At 39.8% G+C, this 24,978-nt stretch overlaps 1 protein-coding gene across 7 annotated transcripts in view; it reads right to left on the bottom strand.

Moving 5' to 3' along the window:
• Window positions 1–24,978, bottom strand: part of PPFIBP2 (PPFIA binding protein 2) — a 77,571-nt gene that overhangs the window by 5,890 nt on the left and 46,703 nt on the right. For 2 of the 7 annotated variants that reach the window (XM_053981642.1, XM_053981640.1), the window contains 19 exons: window positions 23,663–23,794; window positions 17,192–17,284; window positions 14,618–14,726; window positions 13,170–13,202; window positions 11,441–11,502; window positions 10,848–10,923; window positions 10,075–10,172; window positions 9,832–9,896; window positions 9,327–9,395; window positions 8,918–8,978; window positions 7,335–7,376; window positions 5,530–5,674; window positions 4,163–4,195; window positions 3,471–3,609; window positions 2,699–2,827; window positions 2,077–2,227; window positions 1,803–1,914; window positions 1,234–1,322; window positions 424–546 (listed from right to left, as the gene is read on the bottom strand). In XM_053981642.1, the coding sequence (XP_053837617.1) occupies window positions 424–546; window positions 1,234–1,322; window positions 1,803–1,914; window positions 2,077–2,227; window positions 2,699–2,827; window positions 3,471–3,609; window positions 4,163–4,195; window positions 5,530–5,674; window positions 7,335–7,376; window positions 8,918–8,978; window positions 9,327–9,395; window positions 9,832–9,896; window positions 10,075–10,172; window positions 10,848–10,923; window positions 11,441–11,502; window positions 13,170–13,202; window positions 14,618–14,726; window positions 17,192–17,284; window positions 23,663–23,794 (1,761 nt within the window). The remainder of the gene's footprint in view (window positions 1–423; window positions 547–1,233; window positions 1,323–1,802; window positions 1,915–2,076; window positions 2,228–2,698; window positions 2,828–3,470; window positions 3,610–4,162; window positions 4,196–5,529; window positions 5,675–7,334; window positions 7,377–8,917; window positions 8,979–9,326; window positions 9,396–9,831; window positions 9,897–10,074; window positions 10,173–10,847; window positions 10,924–11,440; window positions 11,503–13,169; window positions 13,203–14,617; window positions 14,727–17,191; window positions 17,285–23,662; window positions 23,795–24,978) is intronic. The other 5 variants (XM_053981637.1, XM_053981641.1, XM_053981639.1 and 2 more) reach the window with 3 other exon arrangements.

Below are 24,978 nucleotides of genomic sequence, written 5' to 3' on the forward strand. Positions count from 1 at the left end.
CTAATACTGATGAAACCCCATGTGTTGCATCAAGAAGTACAACAGCAGAGATTACAGATTAAAGGGAAAAAAAGGGAACATTTGACAACAGGGTTATTGAGAGTGTTTAATGCTAAGAAAAAACTGTGCTGATCAGGTAAGGCCAAAACCTTACAGATTTTAGAAATTAGGTGAGGCAAAGACAAGTCAGTCCAAATTATTCTCTTGGAAGATGAATTAGCGTTTTTCCCCCACTATGCAAATAACTTCTGAAGAGAAATGCACGAGATTCACCTAATAAGTCACATAGCTGCTGCTTTAGATGCAAGTCCCTAGAAGCAATGATTCTGTTCTATCACTGTACACTGCTGACTTTCTATCCCCTTTGGCTGGGACCAGGTAATTCATACTTGCTTAAAGTAATTTATTTCAACATTCTTTTACCTCCTCAACTGGCCTCCTGCGCAGACAGTGGGGATTGAAGCCATTGACGTGCAGCACATGAATGGCACATTTAATACTCAGGTGATGCAGCTGACTGGTGACTTTCAGGAAAAGAAGATCATTCTGTGAAGAAGAGAGACTTTCAGAACACAAACCAAAACAGATATTCTCCCCAGGAAGGAAGAGTTTAAATTTGCTGTGTAGTTTTATATAACACTACAGTAACTGTGGTTTAGGAAAGATGAAAGTTCATACTTTAAAGAGGGTCTGGGTTTTGTTAGGGTGGAAGTTTGGAGGGGGTTCTGTTGTTGGTTTGTTGGGTTTTTAACATTGCACCAGAGCGAGACCTGGCTAAAAAATGAAGGCAGGAGTGTAGCCTGTTAAGGCAAATCCAGGCCTTAATTACCCAGACTTGGGCATGAGAATGGGAAGAAAACACAGTGGCTGTGTGTGGTTCATGGTGTGCTGTGGATGTAGTCAGAGCTGTACAAATCACTGGATTTTCTGCTATTACTTTGCTGAGAGAACAATGCACTCCAGAGGTTACATGTAAAAAAGGTCATTTTACTTTTAATTGTGGTGTGCTACATCATACTGAAAGAAGGACTTTGCAGAAGTTAGCCCTAACACATGACTTATTTTATAGACCTTAGGAACAAATTCCGTGCACTAGGCAGCACAAAGGAGTTATTGGCACTATTTCCATTTTGCAAAAATTCTTTAACTGCTCACATTCAAAGGAAAAACTTAAAAGTTTTGCTTATTCAGAAGTTAAAATTGGTAAAACTGAGAAAAAAGGACTGTACTTACCACAGTTAAGTACTGCAACATCCTCCCATCTACTCTGGATTCATGAAACTGGTCTTTATACTGGGGTAAGCCAATGTCATCGAGCCACCCTGCACATATGAGAGCAATGGGGAACCAAATCCAGATCAGTAAGAATGAAGCCCTTCTCCCCTCTTGCCTGGCTTCTTTTGAGGCATTCAGGTGGCTCATTCTACCTGTTCCCCTTTCCTGAGGACAGCCTCTTGCCAGCAGCCTGAAAGCAATTCCCACCAAGCAGCTTTGTCCACACCAGCCCTGTGATATTTGACACACAACATGTGCTGGAGCACATCTTCTGCAGCACAATGGAGCTTTTCCTAGACTGAGCCCACCCATCTGACTTCCTGCTCTCTGACAGAGCTCTCCATAGCACACCACAAGCTTTAGGTCTGGGTGTCAGGAACAACACAAAAATCTTCAATTCTTCCACTGGGAAACTTAGTGCTTTTTAAAAGATGTTTGGTAACTGCTTAAACGTGAGTCAGGCTGCCCTTTCATAGAGGTGGGAGAAATTCCCTCCCAAACAATTCTGTGAGAGTCCAAACACTTACGTGTCACCCAGATATGATCAAGTTGTGCAGACTTCTCGTCTTGTTTTGCATTTATAGCTTTAATGGCCAAAACCAATTTCTTCCTGTGCAGTGGATGCTTTATTCCCATTTCCTGCAACAAAAAACATTAACAAAGACTTTGCCCTGCCTCTGGTTCCTTTCCTCACGTGAGGTAACTATGAAAATTGATACTGTGGATTTCAGAAAGGTAGAGCCAATGGTTTGGAGGGGCCTGGTGGGACAGAACCAGGAGGCAGAGAGTAGCAGTGATTACCTTCTCCATGTCCTGAGGTGTGGCAGTTAACAGCGTGTGGCCTGACGTTACCCACTGCCGGGCAAAAATCACATACTGGCCCAGGCCAAAGTCCTCAAGCCAGTTACAAACTCTTTCAGTGCTCCACTGAGCAAACGGGGCATTGTGGTCGCTGAAAAGCACAAGAAACATTGGGAAGATCTCAAAGGAAAGAAGGAATGTCCACATTGGAAAGCTCACGGTGTGCCAGAGGCAGCACCGCAGCAGATCTGTCGGGGTGCTGTGTTCTGGGGTGTCCTGGGAATTTGGCAGCCCAGCCACAACCTGTGAACAGTTGCAGGGCAGATAAGAATTTCCCGTCTTCTGTTTGAAAAGAGGGAAAAGGGAATTGCTGAATCCTCATCACTATGCAGACGAGGAGATAATTATTCTCCTTGTTCTTTTAAAAAGGTGACATTTTTGACACTCCACCAAAGCAGCGGGGTGGAGGATTGCAGGCAGGGGAGATTCTCAGGATGATTTTGCTACCAGGGAAATTTTTTCCAGCTGTTGTGGAATTCCACAGCGCTCGGGCAAACTCCCCAAGAGGATGGGTTTGGCTGTTGGGCACATTCAACAGCACCAGGAGAGGAGGAGCCTTTACCTCTTCTGGCCTTTGGTGTCCTTGGATCGGGATAAGCGAGGTCCAGCTGTAGCCCGGAGACCTCCCCTCCGAAACTCTGCCAGGCCCAGGTCGTCTGCAGGGAAGTTACCTGACTGAGTTCTTCGGATTCTTGCAAGACAAGAGTGCCACGACAGGACTGTTAGCTGCTGACAGAGGATGTTTGTTCTGCGTGGAAACTACAGTGACAACTAACAGCTCTGTGGATCTCCCCGGAAACCGCAAACGCCAAACTCCCCAGGCAGCTGAAGGAGTTCTAGGAAACTCAGTCTGGACCTAACTCTGGAGGAAAATAAAGGAGCTCCACAGAGCAGCTGTGACACTTTCATCCAATTAATAATCCAGACTTGGAAATGGCAGCTGTTGCTGAAGCAGATCAAGTGGACACAGTGCAACTGTGCCCTGCTTTCCGTTCCTTCTGTTTTCCCGTATTTTTTTCCCCTGTGTGTCTTTTGTAATGAGCAAATTGCTACAATTTAATTTTTCATGGCTAATAAAACTGCTGGCATGCTAAATTAATAGCATTAAGATTACAGCAGTGCCTTATTTCTTCCACCAGCATGACGCTGTGAACACTCCCAATATTTTTTCCACCCCCCTGTGTACATAAGAACACACCTGTGCCATCCCAAAGCTGCTTTTGCTCCCCAAATTTTAGGTTATTCTTGCTATAGATAATTGTAGATTTTGCCGGGAATTCATTCTCAGCTGAAATGCTTTGACAGTGAATAAAAAAAAAAAAAAAAGACCTTACTTTCCCCAGATTTTCTTGATTCCTTTTGGACTTTTTCTGTTTTCTGGAGACCATGGAGATTGTGGACCTGAATCCGTTCCCGAAGAGAGAGGTGAAAGGTCATCTGAGACCACTGTGCCATCCATGTTCTCTGTTTCTCCTGCATTAAGAACAGTGTTATAGTCACATTTTATACTAATTTTTGATAAGGTTGTTGTCTGGGAGGCTGATGCTTAAATGCAGAACATGATATGAAAGTAGAGATACCTATAACATCATTCTTTTATTTAAAAAAAACAAACATGCTCAGAAGGTGAAAAACAGCTGGACACTTGATTAAAAAAAAAAAAGAAAATAATAAAACATTGGGTAAAATAATTCTGTCATTTCATTCTTTTCTATTTAACTACATTATTTGAATTAGTTTAAGGTCTTCTTGCCTGCTCTTAATACCTCAAATTCCTCCATCAAAAGCAGTGGGGATTTTTCTAAACTGAGTGAGAACGAAAGCAGGAATAAGTGTCATAAAAAGAAACCCCATGTGAATGCCACACAGCAGGAGCTATTACTTCATTTCAGTACTGCATGTAAGGAGCTCAGTCTAGGGGGGCCAGCTGGGATTAGTATTTCATAGGGAAAGGGAGGGGGAAAGGAAAGAAACAAAGTAAGCAGCAAACTGAGTGTTAAAGTTGCATCTTGTTTGGATACAGTACCTAGCACAGGCGCACTGACACTCCTGCCGCGATCTTCAGTCATCCCAAGAAGCAGAAAGCCAGATGGAGAAGCAAAGAAGATACAAAACACCAGCAAAATAAAGTTACAGAAGGGCAAAGTAGTTAAGCTGAGCATTAAAAGCAGAAACAAAAAGAAAAAGAAGCAGCTGTGCTTGACGTGGAAGTGAATATGCATTGGTGTGTGCACAAGCCCCAAGAACTCTGTACAGATCATCTTAAACAGGTAGGGATGAAAATGGATCTGCTTGGGCTTTCCTAACTATTCTTGGAAAGTTTCAGCTCTTTAAGCAAAGACTACAGAGCTCTATGAAGCCTGCAGAGTATCTGAAATGAAGCAGTGGCTAAGATTACATCAAATTGCTCTGAAACACAGAATTGGAGGTGGAATGAATTCACTGCACGTGCAAGAAACAAACCAACCTGCAGAAAAAAATTCTCTTAACTCAGTGTATTTAAGAAGCCATTGCTTGTTTCTAGAAAAAAAACCATTTTCCTTTTCAAGCTCACCCACCCTTGGATAATCCTGCAGTTGAAGACACTACAGCATGGCTCATGCATTGCCTACAAAATTGCCATCACAGAAAAGCTCTTTCAAAACCCCTAAACAACCACAGCCTATTGCAACCTTGAAATTGCAGCGTGCTAGCAGCTTTAGGGACCACGAGGCCTTAAAATTAACCAACCCCCACCAGAGAAAAAGACCTACAGCCAAACAAAAAAAAACCTCACTGTAACTTTTAAAGTGCAGGAAGACTTCAGAATCACAAGAGTTACTCTTGTGCCTGAGCTCCCAAGCCCTTCAGTCCTAAAAAAATACCTGGTCCTGTGCCTCACTCTTAACACCTTTTTGTCAACAAATCTGTGCTTAAGGTGCCACTGAAAAGAAATTAATACAGGATTCCACAGGGCTGTGGTTGTGGAATGGAAATATATTTGTAGTTCCAAAATTCACGGATGTTTTTCTGCAAGAAGTATATTAAATTTTCACTAGTGGGTCCCCCATAGCTAAGCAACCAACAGAGCTGATAGAGGGATTTTTACCCAAAATGTTCATGTTTCTGATGTTTGTACTGAGAAGTTTCAAATGGTATTGTCAGGTGCAACAGAAAAAAAAAAAACAAACCAAACAAAACCCTCAAAATGAAACTCATCCTTCATTCTGCCATGAGCTATGGGAATATTTCTGGTATTTGTTAAAAAAAGAGAAAAGGAAAAAGCAGTAGCAGGACATTCCCTAAGTGAACCATGCGAACATCGCAGTGCATTGCTCTGGCACAGCAGATTCCATCCCACTCTGTGTCCCAACCCCTCAGACAGTTTGTGGGGAGAGAGGCACAGGTACATACTCAGGCCAGGGACGCCGTTGTCATCGTTGTCACTCGTGCCACACCCCTCTGGGGAGCTGTACATTCCCTGCTCTCCGTTCTGCAGGGCTCGGGGCAGCTTTCCTGGCAGCGTTTGGTACTTGCTGCCTTTCCCCACTGGCTTACTCTGTTGTTTTTAAAAGAGGGAAAGAGAAAATGAGTACAAAATCAAATTGCTCACAGCATCTGCAATCTGGTACACAATGTTCTTAAAGCTGAGAAAAATGTATGGTTCAAAATGACTTCACTCCCTGCAAGTTCCTGCTTGCAGATAACTCAATTTAAACCCATCCATCAGCTGACAGTTTCCTAGCTAAGACACAGCCTTGCCTTCCCTCATCTGCTCCTCCCACTTCATCCACTCTACATTAATTTAAAATATATGTTAAATATTATCTGCTCCTCCCACTTCATCCACTCTGCATTAATTTAAAATATATGTTAAATATTACCTGGTTTTGCCATAAGAATTTTTCTAGCTGTCCCTCTCTCCCCCAGGACCCTGTCACTATTTAATTGTTTGATCTTTCCAAGGTCAGCTCTGATAGCACCAAATATGTATTTAGTTACGTCTCAGATCATTTTTTCTCCACCAGACTTTCTCTGTTTCTGCCTCACAACTGTATCTCAGGAATTCAACCCAAAAGTATTGGTACACCTTAAATTTCCACAAATGTATTTCCTACCACCATTAATAACAGTAAAAGAATCAAAACCAAAGTTAGGATACAGAAATTTAACTTTTGTAAGGACAAAAATCTCTTTGCATAGTCAGAATTTTAAATGTGAAGGTTTTTTTTTTTTTTTTTTTTTTTCTTTTTAAGATAATTACAACTAAATATAATTGCCAGTTCTATTACAGAACCTAACTTTCCTTGCATTCAAGTGATATCTACTTGGGCTCCTTGCTCCTTTCACAGGGGTAGGTGAAATGTTCCCATAAATCTGATGGATTTGAGCCTAATAAGTTATTTTTCCAGGCAAAGCACATGTTTCACATGAGTACTTTTGCCTACAGTTTTGGAAATGGTTTGTTGGGATTTCTTCAACACTGAATCCAGATGAAGAGATGGACAAGCCAACACTCTGGGTGAAAGCTGTAGGGCAGGGGTGCTTTTTGAGACAAGCAGTGACCCTGCAGCTCCAGCTGACATTAGTAAGGGGAATGGTGTACACCCAATATTTTGGAATAAATTCCCTCTGGTAAATGTTTCAGTATCAGAATGGAGGTTTCATAGGAAAACTTTGCACTAGAAATATGCAAACCATATTTAGTACAGAGGAACATACGGCGTGCTCCTATTCAGTAACCCCATTCCAACAAAATTTTTTTCCAAACATTGTCTGTGACAGGATGATACATTAAAAATTCTATGAGACAATCACTGCTTTATCTGTTCTTATTCCAAGGCCTAGAGGATTCTCAGGATACTACAACTGCAGGCCAGATTGCTCAGTTCCTCAACTCCTGCTCCTTTTTGGCAACTGCAGGAATACATCCCGACTTGTACCAAAACTATTGTGAGAGTAGAGAAGTTGTGTCTTACATCAGCAATGTGCATTCTGAGACTGACTGACAGTCAGCTTCATGTAACAAACTTCTAGATAAAAAGTAAGAAACCAAAAGATTTCCCTCTCAAATCTTTACCCCCTGTGTTTGTAAGCACTGGAACTATGCAAACATTTTGAAGAGAAAATGAATATAAAATGCAAACCAGCCACACCATCACAGCACATCACACCACACCACACCAGAGAATTGTTAGGGAAGGTTGCAGTTAATATACCTCTTGTTCTACAACAGGCTGTGCTGGTTTTCCATCTACATACTATGGAGTTTCAGGGAGGGCAATTTCAAAGTTTTGTGGAAAAAAGCAACAGACAAATGTTAGTATTAACATACATACATGGAACATCAAATGTAGTCTTATTGCTATAGAGATGGTGCTTAACATATGGACAATACATTACAAGGACCGTTCCCTCTTAATTTCATCTCAATCCAATATTTAATACTAACTGTGTTTGCTCATTCCCCACTCTACAAAATTCCTGTTTAAGTTCTGCTGTGATCAAAGGAATTTTGCTATTTTCAGGTTTCTGGGTGGTCCCTTTAGAGTTGCTTTGAGCTGGGAACACAACAGCTGTTTAACAGACCAGCATGAAAACAACTGACATAAAATAATACACACAATCCTGTATGGATCCAGCTGAAACCATAAAGAGCTCTGACAGAAACCAAGTGATAAAAATTCCACCACAGTTAGGTCAGGGACACCCATGTGGTTTATTATTTTATTATTATTATTGCTGGAAGCAGTGGGAATTTGAGCTTTGAGCAAGGCAGAATAACTCCAGCATAAATGTGTAGGTCCAGCCTTATCACAGCATATCACAGAAATAAATTCAGACTTTTGGTTTAAGACAAGAAAATAACTAAAAGTTATGACAAGAAAACCTTTATTAATTCTTCATGGAATGAAATGTTAGTTCTGATTTGTCACGTGTGTCTACAATCAAATGAATACAGCAAAAATTTCACAAATTTAATTCTACTTGGTCACTACCATCTCCAGCAATTCAAGAAAAATATTAAAATAATTAAGAAAAATTTTTAAAAATTTAAGAACTGGAGCAGTCATATGACTGGTATCTGATTTCAATGGCATTACTGGGTCTAGATCACCTGGTATTAAACCTAATTTGAGTACAGAAAACAACAACAGTCTCACAAAGCAGAATTACAAAAGTGTAGAAAAATGTCAGTGTACATAATGACAAAACAGGACCGTGGACCACAATGTAACAAGACTTTGCAAATTGGGAAGTTTTACTCTGGGCTGGAATGAAAGCCCTTGACGTGCTCCTGCTGCTGTAACTAAGGCAGCATTGCTGCCATCTTCAGGAATGCCATTTGGCTCAGAAAGCTCAGGGAAAACACTGTTACATGCACACAGCCAAAAAGGAATCCTATCTGGAAATACCCAGTCCCAGCATTTAGCTACTTTCAGGATTAGCTGCCTTAATATGTTTAATGATTTGTCAGTAAAAAAATACTTTAAAAAAACCCTATAAACAAAATACTGCAGTTTAACAAAATGACTCCTTGCTATTTCTTGTATTTCACTTAAATATTTTTATTTCTTTAAGGGCTAAAACTTAATTTGAAGGTGTGTCCATGTGAGTGTGTCAACCAGTTTGGAACTGGGGGGAAAAAGAACCTGAGCTGTTTTAGGGCTCTTTCCCCACATACAGAGTTAGTGGTGGTTAAAGTTACTACAATGTATAACAAAAATAATATTTATACTTGATCTTAGTCTTTTAGTTGTGACATTAAAAACCAGAAGCTGTGATTACAAATAAAACCAACCTTTTCCAAGGATTCGCTCTGCAGGTCTTCTAAACTACTTGACTTTTTTTTCTGTGGAACCCTTAACAAAGGCACAGGCAGAAGAGCAGCAGTTAATACAACACGGTTTGTTTGCATGTCAGCAGTGTCTCAAACAGAGCTCAGAATTAAAAGATTCTTTTATTTTATTGTGCTTTAAGTCTGAAAGTCATGGCATTGAGAACTGCAATAGCTGAAGGCAGAAGGAGCAGCAAGGCATCCTCTGACCAGCAGTGAAAGGCAGCCAGGCCCAGTGGGCAGCTGTAGCCTTGTACCTCTAGGTGGTTTCAGAAACTCTTAACAAGCACAGTAAAAACTCTCTGTGAGCAATGTGCAACATTTAGGGATTTTAGAAAGGAAAACTGTTTTACATTTCGGTGACAGTTCTTACCTATTTGTGACTTCCAACGATTCTTCCTGCTGAGAGTTTAAATTACTTGAAGGTACTGGAATGCTTCCACTTTAAATAGAAATAAATTTATATATAAATATATAAAATATGATACATAAACATAAATACATAGATATAGTTTTATATCAATAAATAACATTGAAATCTATATAACACATTTATATGTGTAATATAGTATAATATAACAATATAATATATATTCTTATATATTACATATTTATAATATAAATATATTTATGTTATAAAATATATTATATAAATATATATTATATTAGATATAAAAATGCTGATTTATTCCTATAATTTAAACCTTAAACATCTAAGCATTGCAAACCTCCACGACAAGCACAGCTTTCACAATGCCCAAAAGTGCAGCAAAGCCAAGAACAGTCAAGGGAAGATGCCAACTGTTAAATAATACATAATACAATTTATTGTCCAAATAATACAATTTTTAGCACCACAGGAGAAAGAAAGGTCTTGCCTGATTTCCACGGCTTTGTGTGGCACTGGAGGGAGCACAGCTGGTGACAATTCTCCTGCAGAGGCCTGGGGAAGATACAAGAGTTTCAAGCCTGTAGCTCTGGTGCTTTCTGCTGAATCTACTGTGCCCATACCAAGAAATACAAAAATTCGACCAGGGCTGAGCCCTCACCCACATTACTGCAGAGAAACCAACAGCAAAAAATCATCTGTACAGCAGAACCTGCTTCTAGAACGTCTGTACCTCTGTTTTCAGTAATTCTCCTTGAGAGTTATTAAAAAGATTCCACTTCCTTAAAGTTGCCTCAAGTTCCTCTTCGCTGCCACCAGAGACAGGAGAGCCTGAAATGTTTGAGAGAAGAAGTGGAAAGGGAGAGAAACAGGCAAAGTTTGCTTTCTGCAGTATCAGCTCAACAATCCAGAGCATCATGGCTTGTTCCTTGCTTCTTTTTATTGATTTACTTCATGAACGTTCCAAGAGAGATTTACTCTCATTCTCTATTTTGTGTGTTAAACACATTTACTCTCATTCCCTATTTTTGTGTGTTAAACACAAGTTTCCATTCTGCCATGCAAGGCCTAAAAATATTGTTATTGCTTGTTAATGTGATGGTGTGCATGGAACAAAACTGTCCTTTCAGAAGGTCAAGATTCCCAGATTCAGTTCAGTGCTGAAAATTATGGTGACAACTTAAAATGAGATTGTCCTAAAACCCACTCCACTTCCTACAGTGTAAATGAGAAATGGGACACAGATTTTTCCTCCCACCCCAGATTTTGAAGTTAAATACACAGAATTGTGTGGAGCAAAGCAATGTGGGTTTTCAGTTGTTCCTTCCAAACAAAATTTGTCTCATCAGCTGTCAGGGTTCTCCTTAGTGGAAGGGAAATGAGTTCTCCCTCTCTAGGATCATTTCATGCTGTGAATCATGCCTGATGGTCACAGGTCATAATGATCACAGGAACCACCACATAAACTAAAAATAAAATCAGGAAACTATTCACAAGCCATTTTACCATGAGCTGCAATCATTATGTCCTTGACCCTCCTGTACTGGCTTAGCAGTAGTGTCAGCTCCTCTATCCGACGGTCCTGTGGAAAACATGAAATAAATTGAGTTACATTTTAAATCCTTCATTTTAAACTGCAGAAACGCTGTACTACATCTCTGTGATTTTAATGAAAACAGGCTCAGTCTTTCACACGCCTTGTAAGAAATGTTATTTGCCTTTGTACACAATATTTGCTGGACAACGTGAAATTATAGATGTAAGGAAACCAGAGGAGTTGGACATTAGAGCTTTTTTTGAGAAATAAATGTTATGAGCCACATTAATGTTCTCCAGAACTAATGTTTCACTGCCAGGATTCCCCTCTTGCTAAAGGAAGTTTTTAGGGATGCATATTATCGTTTCTGTGGTCATATATGGGTGTGCCACCATGCAGGAAAATCCCACAGCTTGATTTATTACCACAAAAATGATAGTCTCCTGAAGAATGAATCCCTTTTCTCATTTAGTCCTTACAGAAAACGTGTTATTTGGAGCATTTCAGAGATTCAAAACCATAATTTCATTCTTAACACATAGAACAAGGATTATTTTCTCACCTTTTCTTCATTTGCAGCCAATAATGTCTCCATTCCTATCTTCAACCGCTGAACTTCTTGGTCTGAAAATGTTTTAAAATGTTGTAAGAGAAATAAGACTTGCTATGTTTACTGCAAATAGATGCTTTGTGATACTTTCCCTGTGTTCTTACTAATAACCAAAACCATGTCAGTGGCATGGCCAGTGCACTACTAAATTACAATTAATGTAGATTATTTTCAGAAGCTGAACTATTAAAAGTATTGCACTACACAAACACCTTGGTTTTGCTTACAAAAGACTACCTAACACTGTTTTAAACTGTAAAAGTCAAGCAATGGAAAAGAAAAGAAACACTGAAGCTCATTTTGCAAAAGATGAGAGTGTGCTTGCTGTTATATACTTAAGGAAATAATTTAAAGTAGGACTGAAAATAAATTCCATCTGAGAAGTAGTTAAAGTACATCCATGAACTTAGGAATGAAAAAATAACAAAAAACTGGTTTGATACAAGGAAATTCTGTAAAATGTTATTTACTTAAATGTTTCAGTATGGGTAACTTGGTTTAAATATACGTCACCAGCCAATGCAGAATTTTCTCACACACAGTTTAGTGATAGAAAGTTAGGGTTAGGTAAAATTAAAATCAAGTCAATTAAAACACCCTCTCTGAAATTTATGAGGTTGTTAATCACATCCTAACTTTGCTGAACCAAATCTCTCATTTTTCTCTATGCAATAGTCCCAGCAAGTCTTCCTGAGGAAACCAAGTGTGATGGAGACAGAACCTGAAATAGTTCTTCTCTTGTAACTACCACCTCCAGCCGTTCATGCTTTGACATTAAACCAGAGACAACTGTCCCCCAAAAACCATGAAAACAGATATGGCAGCAGGCATGAAGGGAGAAAGGGGAAAGAAAATCAACATTGCCAAAGAGCATCTGTGAAAGAAGGTTTTACAAATGAATCTTGAACGCACAATGTCATAGCTAAACTATTTGAAAAAGCTGTAATTAGTTTTTATTGCGGGGGTTCTGGAAAATGCACACCTTGCAATGATTATTTTTAAAACATGTAAGTAAACCTCACAGGTGTTTTCTCAAAGAAGAGACACAGGACATGCACAGGCACAGCCAAATCAAAAACTAAAGCCAGCAGGCAGTGGGCAAGCAACTGGGAGACTTTTCAAAAAAATCACAGGCCTACTAATTTCTCTTTATAAATATTAGACTTCAAAAAGGACTGGTGTCAAGGTAGATTTAAGCACACTAAATCAAATTTTACTTACAATATTCATTAACATCATCAAGTATAGGGACATTTATTCAGACTTTTTTTTTTAAATTTAATGCAGTGGTTTAAAAAAACAAAAAAGCCTAAATCCTCCCCTCCAAAGAGAAAGGCTTTTTCAATTAAAGCTGTCTTTCTCATTTTTAAATGGGGTTTATATATGTGCAAATAAAAGGGGGTAATTGTTAAGTTTTGGCTCTGTTAACCTTGACAATGTCCCTTTGAAGTCCAACAATTTGATTTGTGAACCTCTGACCTTTATTTCTGCAGTAAAATCTTACTGAGCAGGGAAAGGAGCTGTCTGCTTGCTGCAAGCACTGAAAGCAGTGTCTCGTGTGTGTTACAATTAGACAGGCAAATCTAAACAAACGTGGAATTATTGCTGCAGAAGGCATCTGAGTTAACATTGGTGTGAAAGGAGCAGTGAGATGAAGCCAAAAGGGAATTGCAAGGCTTACGTTTTTCTTTTAGCCTTCTCCTATAAACTTCCTCTACGATGGTAAGTGGTGAGAGTCAAATAAAGTATGCAGAAAAAGCACATATTAGATCAATTTTGCAATTTAATTAGGATATGCATTCTAGCATACTAAAGTACATTCACATCATTTTTCAACTTTATTTGAGAAGACCACCTAAAATTCTGATAAATCAATACATTTTTTTTTGTTTGTTTTCAGAAGGATTGTTACTGTTTCCATTCAAATACAGTCTAAGTGCTTTCCTTGAATGTAGCCCATGGATTTTGTGGAGGGTTTGATTCTTCTGCCACTGGATTCAAGGACAGTTTTATCACACTTCTACAAGCTGCTGAGTTCTAGATTCCCTGTCATACCACTATCTTTCCTTTGAAATACCATAAATTATTTGGGAATCTCACAGAAAATACATAATTCTATTAGTAGAAGGGTTCCTCTACCAAGCACTGCTGTTAGACAAACTAATTTTCTGGTTAGACATGCAGTTCTCTACATGCACAAGCTCTGCAGCTGAGTGAGATCACCACAAGGAGATGTTAAGTCACTTTGTTGGAATGAACCAGAGGAGACTCTTGGGAAGCCCTGGGAAGAGGGAAGCACAGCACATGGAAATTCACATCCCAGCCAGGGCAGTCTTGGGAAGCCTCAGTTAGCCCCCACAGAAGCTGTTAGAGCAGCAAAGCTGGTGCCCTGTGCTGAGCTGCACACAAATACTCCTGCACGGCTGAGTGGTGGTGCTGCAGAGGAAAAAGGTCCCCAATTCCATATTCTCCTGGCCCAGCAGTTGGCAGGAGCCCCAGGGAGTGAATATTTCAGAGAACTGTGGCACCACTGGTTGAGACCAAAGGCTAAACAAACTGGTTTGTTTGCCATTGACCTGCGTCAAGAGAAACAAACAGAAACCTGCAATATCAAGAGACCTCTAAACCAGTCTGGGCTGGAGGGACACTGAAAGTCCAAATTTTCATGGGACAGGGAGCCTGAATGAGACACAGCCATGAAGAAAGGAAACAATGACTCTTTTAGGATGTTTGGACATTGAGCTACTACTGTGACTCTTTTTTTTCCCCCTAAAAACCAGAAACTGTAAAGATTTTTCAGAGAAATATTTCAAGGTGTACCTGAAAAATAAATTCCCGTTGAACTACAATGAGTCTTTACAATTTTAAAAAAACACCAACAGAAAAAGTTTCAGGGCCCTGAGGATACTTATTTCAATTTGTGCTGCCTCTAGACTGGAATAGAGTTTCACACATTAAAGGCCTCTACTTGACCAGAACACAGAATGAATTGACACTACTTTTCCTCCCATAATAAATTTTAACTCCATTCTTGTATTTCTTTGTATCTCTTTGCAATCCTGCACCAAGCTGCTACCAAAAAAAAACCTTAGAGTTCCGAATTTTTAATTTTGTTTCCCCTCCTCTTACCTCTTTCTGCCACTTCAGTGTACGAGGAGGTTCTGGAGAGCTGACTTTGCAAGCGTTCTATCTCTGCATCTTTGAGAGCCAGCTGCTCCTGGAGCTGGGCTATCTCAGCCTGGAAAAAAGCAAAGCAAGGTCAGGATAACTTCCCCACCCATTGTCTGTGAGTCTGTCCCAGGAACGAGGAGATGTCTGAGTGAGGCTGTGATTGAGCTCAGGATATTTCACAGACACAAGAACACATATTTATGCTGTTATTGCTATTAGAGAAGCTCATTTTCCCCAATGCAATTAACTCTTGGAGAAGACAGAATAATGTTTCCAAGCATTTATGTAGGTAAGAAAACTCTGGAAAGCTCTCAATACTACAAAGTTGGACACGTAATAATAATGACTATTATAGGGAACTCAAACTTTGCATGAAGACCTCTAAAAGATATCAAAGGATTTATAAACAGATACTGGTTATTTTTATTTTATTTATTTTATTATTTATTTTTATCTTTAATCCTAGTTACTATTTATTAGTATAACTGAGAATCTATTAATGCTGAGCCTTCTCAGCAAGATAACAAAACTGTTTTTCATCAAAACAGCAAATAAGATAGAAGGAAAGCACAGCCTGGAAAACCACCACACACATGCAACAGAATACCATATATTGGAGATTTAGGGCTGCCACCAGATTTGGATAGAAAATCTCATATGAAAAAGCTCAGCAAGACAGAGGGAGAAGAATTCTGTAATTGTTCAGCTTGAAATACAATGATTCTAATCAGCTTTTTATATTTATGAGAAAAACTGCTAGCAGAATATTTTAGTAAGTCAGCGGTTTGATACGATTTTCTTCAGAGGTATCAAAACCTCTGTGTGTCAACATTCTGCATTTCCCCTGTAAAAGCACACCAAGCCTCCTTGCAGATGAAGGACAGAAAAAAAAGGGGTGGGGAAAAAGGGAAGGAAAAAAGCAAAGAAAAAGGAAAAAAAAAAAAAGAATAAAAAAAGAATGTGACCAATTTCTCAAAATATTAAAATAAAGCAGGAAAAATGCAAACCACCAAACATTATCCAAACAGAGAGAAACATGGATTAATTAACACACAAACTTATTTTCACCAGGAAGCAAGCAGTTGGATTGCAGGGTAATGTCACTGCTCTGCCTAAAATTCCACGTGGAATAGAAGAATCTTCCTTGTTGCATCTCTGAAGGGCTCCTACACTTCCCACTGACTAATATGCTTTTTATATCCAGCCGTGGATATATTCCAATTTTTCGCCTAAGAAGCTGGAACAACAGGAAGACAAAAGCTTGCAGACCTCTTAATACCAGATCTGGTTTTGCCTCCCCTGCTCTACTCAATCTCAGGGCTCTTTTAAAAGCTCTTTTTTTTCCCTTAATGTCCAATTCATGTCATCTCTGATTGTTTTTCTGCTTCCTCTTTCTTTCCTTGTACTTTTCTTCCTTTCTAGTCCTGCATCTTCTTCTCTCCCTCAGTGGGTTTTATGACTCTTCTTTACTATTTTCCTTCTGCTCCTACATTTTCCATAATTTCTATCTGTCTTGGCAGCTGGCCACACACTGCTTGAGAAAATATTTTCCCAAAGACTGTTCATCTCCACCACGTCAGAGAAAACATTTTCATGGATTGAAGAACTATTATCTTAATGAGAAAAAAGACATGACAGCAACATTCTGTTATTCATCCAAGAATTCTCAAAAGAAAGAAATGCTAATACAAATAAAAGCTGTTTGTCATGTCTGGATCAAGCTATCAAGCATTAAATGGAAAATTCAGTTTAATAATTTGAAATGTTTCTCCAAGATTCAACCACAAGTCAAGAGTCAGTCACTCACATCAACAGGGATTATTACACAAATGAAAGGAGATGTGATTACAGCACAAGAAGGAAAAATTGTATGGTGCTTTTTAATCCAGTGGAAAAGGGCTAAAAATTCAAACTAGAAATGACTGTGAGAATATTCCAGTAGAAAAATTAATTGCTGGGGAAAATGATTAAATGTTTGACATGTCAAGTTCCTCCGGATTATGATCCAACAGCTTTGAAGGACTTAAGGTCAACAAAAGTGTAAGGCAGCCGTGCAGTGTGAGATACACAAAGTCAAAGCAGATGACCTAATGGTGTATTTTGGGCTTAATGTCTATGAAAACAAATTCCATAGTAAGCAAACACCCAACAAACTTTGCATGTCTCCTCAGGCTGGAAAGTATATCCTACAGAGTCTTGTCACCATTATACAAATCAAGGCCAGGAAGCCTTCAAAGAGGCCTTTACTCTGAGCTGCTCTTTGCAAGTCAAAATGCCTTTGGTGGTTTCCTAAAATAAGAATTGCAAGAAGTACCAGACTGAAAACTGCATGGAGGGAGCAAAAGGCACAAAGAAAGCCACCCCACCTTCAAACCAAGATACTTATTCCAAAGATGGTTAAAGAAAACTTGACTTCATAGCTACCCTGCCACAAGGTAAATGTCAGTAAAATAAATATTGATGAGAAATGGAGCACATCTCTTCCCAGCTGATAGAAACCTGCCATTAGAAAATGCCAGGGATTGTGCTTACTTTAGTTGCTTTCAATTTCCACTCATACTGATTTCTTTCGTTTTCCAGTTCTTCCACTTTAATTTTGAGGTGTCTGAGTTCCTGTAACAAACCCTGCAGAGGAAGAAGGAAATTAAAGGTAAGGTTTTCCTGGCAGATATTAATTTTTCCCAGTCCTGAATTACAGATCATGCATGAACCACACAGTATTCAACATTGAACTGCCACACTAAAAACTGTGACCTGCTCTAAGAACCTGTCCCTTAAATGCCCCTTCTCCCATTCCTTGATAGAATTGTATCTTGCTCATTCTAAAGGACAATATTATTAAAAGCTTGATGGAGCTCTGACAAGACAAAATGTCTTAAAATGAACTGAGGAAAGGAAAAGTTTGAAGGTGTAACCCAATTTTGGACTCCTGTTCAGTATGTACATTAAGCATCACACTAACATCTTGGATTACATTAAGATTTATTTGGAATGACTCCTAGATTTGACTCTCAGATTATTTCTCCAAACTACAGCAAGTAGTTCTAATAGCCCATTAAGCAGTTGTGCACAAAAACAAGCCCAGAAACAACAGCACTATTTTCAAAATAGGTGCAACACACAGGATAGTTATTTTTGTAATATAAACCTATGAGAGAAGTTACTGAAAAATTCCCTCACAATGCAAGCAGATTACTTATGAGTTCTGGGCATGCAAATTTTAACTGAAGAGATGTGGAAAAAACCTGATTTGAAATCAAGTGTTAAAATGTTTTTTTTTTCTAGGCAAACCAGTATCATTCCACCTTCAGTGATAGGAAACCATTTATGCAAAGTAGCTTTTGTTTTGCCATGTGACCCATTTTTGATCAAATACAACCAGGATCTGTTATATAAATTCTGGTACCTATTAATATCAGGGAACAAACAAAACTGTGTTGGATTTGCTATTTTAAAAGTACCAGCAGATTATTTTTATTATGGCTCTTTTCAAAAGAAAAAATGGTACATGTCAGAGAGTCTTTGCTGAAATTATACCTCTGTTAAGCTCTTAAAATATCCAGGAATCAATAATCTGTGTTCAGAGGAGTGGTTAGGCCACACCATCAAGCACAGCTGGGGTGGCATCATCATGAGGAAAAGTGGCAAACTACCAAACCATGCCAAAACATGCTGCACATCAGACAGATCTCAACTCCCAAATCCAAAAAAAAAACCCACACCACACCAGCACTGCAGACTTACAAGTGAAATGGAAACTGTGAAAAATCTGAAAGGGGCAATTGGGTTTTACAGATTTCTGTGCTTTAGTAGACAGCCATCAATGGAGACCAAATTTGTCCCAGTAACTGGGGTGGAGAGTATGGGGTGAGATTTTTTTTTTCCTGGTCATTTTTTATGGCACTGTCACTCTTTGCTAATGAAAGCCACAAAGATTAATGCCAAAACATTCCCAGGGCAGCTCTGGTTAGTGGAATTTAGTTTCTGCAAGAGAGAGAAGAGGCAATACAGAGGCTTCTGCCAAGGGGAGCTTCTCGTACTTCACACCGAGAGCAATTCTTCTGGGCCAGAGGCTCTACTGATCTTGCACCAGATTGAGGACCATTAGGGGTCAAGTCTGCTTTCCTATCTTGAGACTTTCTTTCTTGGATCCTACTATTAATTTCCAGCTGCAGTCTACACATCTGCTCCTGTAGGTCACTGATCAGGTTCACTACTGACTGAAAACATGGGAGGAAAGGGAGAAAAAAAAAAAGACAAAAAAAAAAAAAAAAAGACAGGTGAGGAAAAACAATGATGCAAAGAACATATTTCTACAGTTGCAGCACAAAGAACTATGTGAAGCACATCAAAGGCAAACTAAATAAAGACAGATTATGTGTTTCCTTTCTGATAAAGCAGATGTAAATGAGTATTGCAAAAAAGCCACAGTTTACATGGAACAGAATCTACATTCCAGACCAATTCATGATTCTGACTCTGAAGTTAAGATCAGAAACTTTTTTTGGAAAGTTTTACAGTCATGTGAGGGATCATTTGGAGCATATTTTAATATGCTGGCTCAGAGGCACACTTTTGCTGAAATGGGACTTGATTGCATTCATTTGCACTTCCAAATCATCCAGCAGGAAGAAACTGCAAAGTGCTCAGCTGGGGCCATAGCCTACCCTTTCATAATTTATACACAGAATTCACTAGCTAAGTAATTCTGTTTCCAGGTCTAGCATGGGGCAGAAAAACAACTCCATTACCTCTCTCTCTGTCTGGGCAGGATCTTGACGTGGAGGAGGAGTTAAGCAACAGATGCAGGAGAAATCAGGAGGGTAACACAGAAGAAAAAGTAATTATTTTAAAGTGCACCAGTTTGCTGGTCAGCTTCTTGGATTTGTGTGTATCAGTGATACACGCACAAAAAAAATCCAGTTTAGAAAGCAAACCAAAGTCAAAAATGAAAATCCATATGATATTTCACCTAAATTCCCCAACTCTGCAGCAAATAGCACTGAGTAGTTTTTCATGAATTAAGAGTCTGAAGTGCTTTCCTCTTAGCTTTCATGGACACTAATAACATAAGTTTTGTGGCTTCTCAATCTTCTCAAGTGGAAATTTGAGGAGCTTAATCCATCTTTCAAAGGACAGAAAAATATTTTGGTGCACAGAACAACAGATGATGCGGCAAATAATTTTTAAATTATTTTCTTCATTAGAGTTGCCAACAATCCTCCTGTAACCTCAATTCTGCAGTAAAATCAGGAGTCTTAGAGCTAGGGAACAGCAAGGACAGGGCAGTAACAGCATTCACAGTCAACTTTGAACATTCACGAAGATTCACCTAACTCACACAAAAGAGTTTCACACATTTGAGTATTTCCTAGCTCACTGTTTAAGATGAAATTCAGAAAAGCCATTACATGCATTTTACTTTATACATATTATGCTCAATCAGGATCACAACGTCTGATGCTCATCCTCTTTCACCCAGTGAACCTTTAATGGACGTAAACGAGGATTAGGTTTGTTTTTTTACCATCCTCTCCACCATCAGGTACCTCCCAGAGCAGCACCAGCTGGGGATGGGAACTGGCAGGACGCTCACATCCATCTCCCTCGCTTTTAGCACCAAGGCTTGGTCTGTGCTCCTCTTTGGCAAGAGCTCTGTCAACCCACACCAGGTTCTGGATGGAGAGGGGCAGCTCCAACAGGTTGCACAGATTTCTGAGCACAACCTGGCAGCTGCTCTGCTTCTGGTGACAATGGGGGAGTCCTGAAACAATTCTGCTGCTGCCTTGCCATTCTCTGTTTTGCCTTGTTAAAAAGGGGGAAAGGGAAACGTCCACAGACCCCACAGGGCCAGCTTGACAGAACAGAAATGGCAGGAACCCTTATCCCAGTGGAACTCCAGCGTGTGCCTTTGCAATTGTTTCCAGTTTCAAGGTAGAACAGGCCTTTTTGAGGTTCTTTCACAGCATGAGCATTCATTAACACAAACTACAACACCTTGATTCAGATGAGACAGCACACCAGACTCCCCAGAGGGAGTCAGTGCCTCACTGACTCAGGTTTCTTTGGAATTGCAAGTAGCTTTGCACTAGATATTTAATTCAGAAGTCACAAGAGCCACAAAATACTTGCCAGCAGCTTATAGCCAAACCCACAGACTTATCCCATGCTACAAAAGGAGAAGCAGGACAGACAGAAAGTCTCTTTTGTCCATGTTCAGGTAGAGCAGACATCTGGGCAGCCATAAATCTTATGACAATGCTGCTTCCTCATACCTTGCTACATTAAGAAAAACACATTTTCAAAATTTCTGAGGCTTCTCAGGTAAGAGAAAATCTACACAACCCCTTCAGGCGAGAGTCCAGAAAACCTTCACAGCATTACTGTGTCAAAAGTAGGACTTTATTCCCCAGAAAAGGAATTAAAGTGACAAAACCAGGAGTAAGGTAGTCCATGCACAAGCAGATATTCTCCTGGCCCATCTGTAACGTATATAAATAAATAGCACTTTATATTTAGTATGTACTTTTGAAGAGCCAGAGACAAGTGGCATTCAGTGTGAAATCAATACCTTTGAGAGGAGGTTAGAGATGCTTGGTAAACTCTTTGCTGCTCACTAAAACCAAACCTAAATGACAGCTGCACAGGATAAAGTGAAACCAATCTTAAAAACTCATTAAAACTCATGTTTAGAAGGATGTTTTAATTTGCTTTCTTTTCTCCCAGCCCAACCAGAAAAATAATTCTATACATAATTTCTAAGTGACTGGAAACAGCTGCTGTGAAACGAGCCAGCACAAAATAAGAATAGAGAGAAAACATGGTTGAGAGGAATGATCCTGCAATGCCACATTTAATTTTAAGCTTTTTAAGCCCCATTATTATATTTAGAAAGAGCAGGGTCAGCCATGAAGTATCTGAACAAGCTGTTTAAAATGGTTTAACTACTGGATGCCAAAACCAAGAGCAAACTACAGGTAGACTGTTTTTATCAAAGTGGTTTCTTCATTAGAAAGATGTAGTTGAGCAGTGGAGGCAAAGAGTTCAGGAAAACACTCAAAATATTACCAGATATAAGCAGCTGTAGTCTAATAATGTAAATAATATTAATAAATTTCATTCTGATATTTGAAATCATGTCTGTATTGAAAAATTTGTATAATTTACAGGAAAAGGAGCAGAAATTGGGTTAAAGCATTAGAATTCAGCTAAGCATCTAATTTGATTGAAAGCAACTCCTGATAAACAGGATTAATGCTTATTCAGGAGAATCTGAAGTAGATACACAAATCACTCAACAAGCAAACCAAAAATGCTCTTTGTGTCCCATGCCTTTCCTTACAACACCCACTTTGCTTTGCACACGCAAAGGTTTGCAACTTCCAACATGCCAGAAACCTAATCACACCTTGGGGTAGTTAATAATTCAGCACACACTAACACAACGATTCTCAACTTTTCCATCAGATTAGAATCCTTTTTTCCATCTCAGCAGGAACGTGTCCTATCACTTTGCAACACCGTAAAGGCATCCAGGCTGTTAAAGCTCAACTTTTCCACCCAAGGGGGGCACACACCTCACTGCAGCAGCAGCAGAATTTTGCAGCTCACAGGACCAGACCTCCCAGGCACTCAAAAGTCCTGTCCATAAAAATGCACCCAAAATCTTTGCTGCTTTCCAGGAGCCAGGCTGGCTGTGCATGCCCTGCAATAATTTAGGCATCCTCAGCCCCGTATTCCACACGTCACGGGAGGCACTGGGAGCAAGCTGCCAACTGCAGCCATCAGGTGCTGCTCAGACCTGTTCAGATTTTCAGGTAGCTTGAGAGTGCTCAGGCCCTCTCAGTACACAAGGCACTGGCAATTATGCCTGAAAGAGCAGGAGAAGTGCCACAGGTGGTAAAAACAGCAGCTGGTGCCTCTCTAGCTTGCAAGCTCTGCCAGAAATTGCTCTCTTTATGTTATCTTTGAATCTCTAAAGAAACTTCAGAGAATAAATAAGCTGAAAGCAAACACACCCCAAATGAGCTACGTCACTGTAGGCAAAATACTGATGCATAGTTATCACTTATTCCACTAGCAGAGTTATGGAGAGCAAACAGTTCCTAATTCTGCCTGCACTTCAAATCCTCCTAAGTCAATATGGAACAAAGTTTGGGTCTTTGTGTTTGTTTTTTTTTTTCTTCTTCCCAGTCAGCAATGTATAAATCTCAGACTCAGCAATCCTTCCTTTCCAGGCAGTCCTCTCCTGCTGGCTGGTCCCCTTACAGGACCACTGAGTAGAGCAACACGTGGCAATTTGCATGAATTCCTCTCTTCCACAATTGCTTTCTTTCCCAGCTCCCACCTGCTGCTCATCACCATGATATGGATGTTGCTCAGCTGAATTCCCTGTTTCATACTCTCTTTCTTAACCAATACAGCAAAATCCAAAGCTCCTTTGATATCCAGAACTCTCCACATCTGAAAGGGAGCAAGGGCTGGAATTGCCTCCAGCCCATGATATTTTTTTGCACTATTTATTATGCAGCCACGAGGGGAACGGCACATTTGAGGCAAGTGCCCTCCCATGTGCCATTTTAAATACATTAAAATCCCTGATCTCAGTGCTTGTGGCACCCCTGACACTGCTGAGCTGACAGTCTTTTCTGGCACAAAAATGAGGAAAGAGCTCTGGTAGGCCTGGCACAGCCACGTCAGTCCAGCTCCCAGGGAAAGGAAAGGGTTAAGTGAACACCCACTGCAATAAATGCTTCTGGAAGGAACTCTGCCTTGATGGAAGCCAAACTGCAACCTCTGAGGTATAATGGGAGAGAGGAAAAGGAGCTGCATGCTGAAAATGCCTGATCCTACTCCTCACTGAATTCATAGGATGGGTGATACGGGCTGAGCTGCAGGCATGGGAAATCCTATTCCCTGCTGATTTCAGCCCAAAAGCTCGGGTGTGTGACAGCACACCACAGACGTGGACAAAAATAAAAACAACTAATGAAAGAAACTCACCTCGGCTTTGTTCTGTTTCTCTTCATATTCACTCTGCTCCTTTTCCATACCAACCAGCTTAATCTTCAGGTCTGAAACTTCAGCCATCAGATCTAACTTCTGAGTCTCGAGCGATGTGCGACTTAGCAGCTCCTGGAAGCACAGCAGAATAATTTCCCCAGTTATTTATGTGAGCACTGATAGACTGCCATGTGTTTTATTGGCAGGCCCATATTAAAGCCTCAGTTTGAACTTCAGTGTTTTTCTCAAGTGCTGCAGTTATTTTCATCTAAATGTTCCGTGTTAATCACCAAACCATCGTGTCCCACTCTTTATTTCAAGCAAATGTGTGGTAAAGTTAATCCCCGGGCTAGACATGAAATCAAAAACAATACTGAGGCTGAACAAACCCAAACCTACATAATGACACCTTACAAAAGAGTTGGCATCTTCCTAAAACACTCATCAGCCAAAGTTATGCTTTAGGATTACCCTGCAGACCTTCTTGTCACGTGTTATCCAATAAAGGATGTATTGCAGAATGAGCACCTTAACCCAAATTGAGTAACACAGGCCAGCAACACCTCTACACCAATCAAGAGTAACTTACACCACGTAGTACTGGATGGCTTTTGAGAGCTGTGCAGTGTGGAGGGAACTGCAGTGAAAGAAATGTCCTAACTGGAGTCTAAAAGGCAGTGTCTAAACTAAGAAACCCTGTAAAGGAGAAACAGCTGGTCATGGCTTTTGCTTGTGTGCCCCAAGTTTGTTTTGCAGATTGCAGAGCAGACATGCTCTGGATGGAGTCGTATCAGTGTGTTTGGAGATCGGTCAACATTCACACCTTCATTGATTATTTCATTTTTTCAGGAAAGCCAAGGCAAGAAACCATCCAAAATTTAACAGAGTGCATTACATACATCAAATGCCTCTCTCACCTCCACTTACAAAAATAAAAATGTCCTATCAGGAGTTTAAGCCTTACTGAAAAATCCATACTTAGTTTTCCAAGCTCCAAATCAATTTTTAATGAAAGAATGTAGGCTTCCAAATGGTTAAAAGATTTTATGATAATTCATAAATCCCATTAGCATGTTATAATCATATGAATCACACTGAGGAATCACAGCAGGCTGTGCTTTGAGTTACATGGCAGTGATTTAACTGAAGTTCCACAGTTAACCTGGATCTGTGCTGATGCTACTGAGGGATCAGAAATCACCACATCCAGCAGCCTTTTCTCATCTCTTCCTCTGCCCCAAACTGTACAGTACATTGTAACCCACAGCTTGGAGAAGCCACAAAGGTTATTTCAAAGATCACAGAGTTAAAGTTTA

This window comes from Vidua macroura, chromosome 6, assembly GCF_024509145.1.
Source record: "Vidua macroura isolate BioBank_ID:100142 chromosome 6, ASM2450914v1, whole genome shotgun sequence".
In the NCBI taxonomy this organism is placed as follows: domain Eukaryota; kingdom Metazoa; phylum Chordata; class Aves; order Passeriformes; family Viduidae; genus Vidua; species Vidua macroura.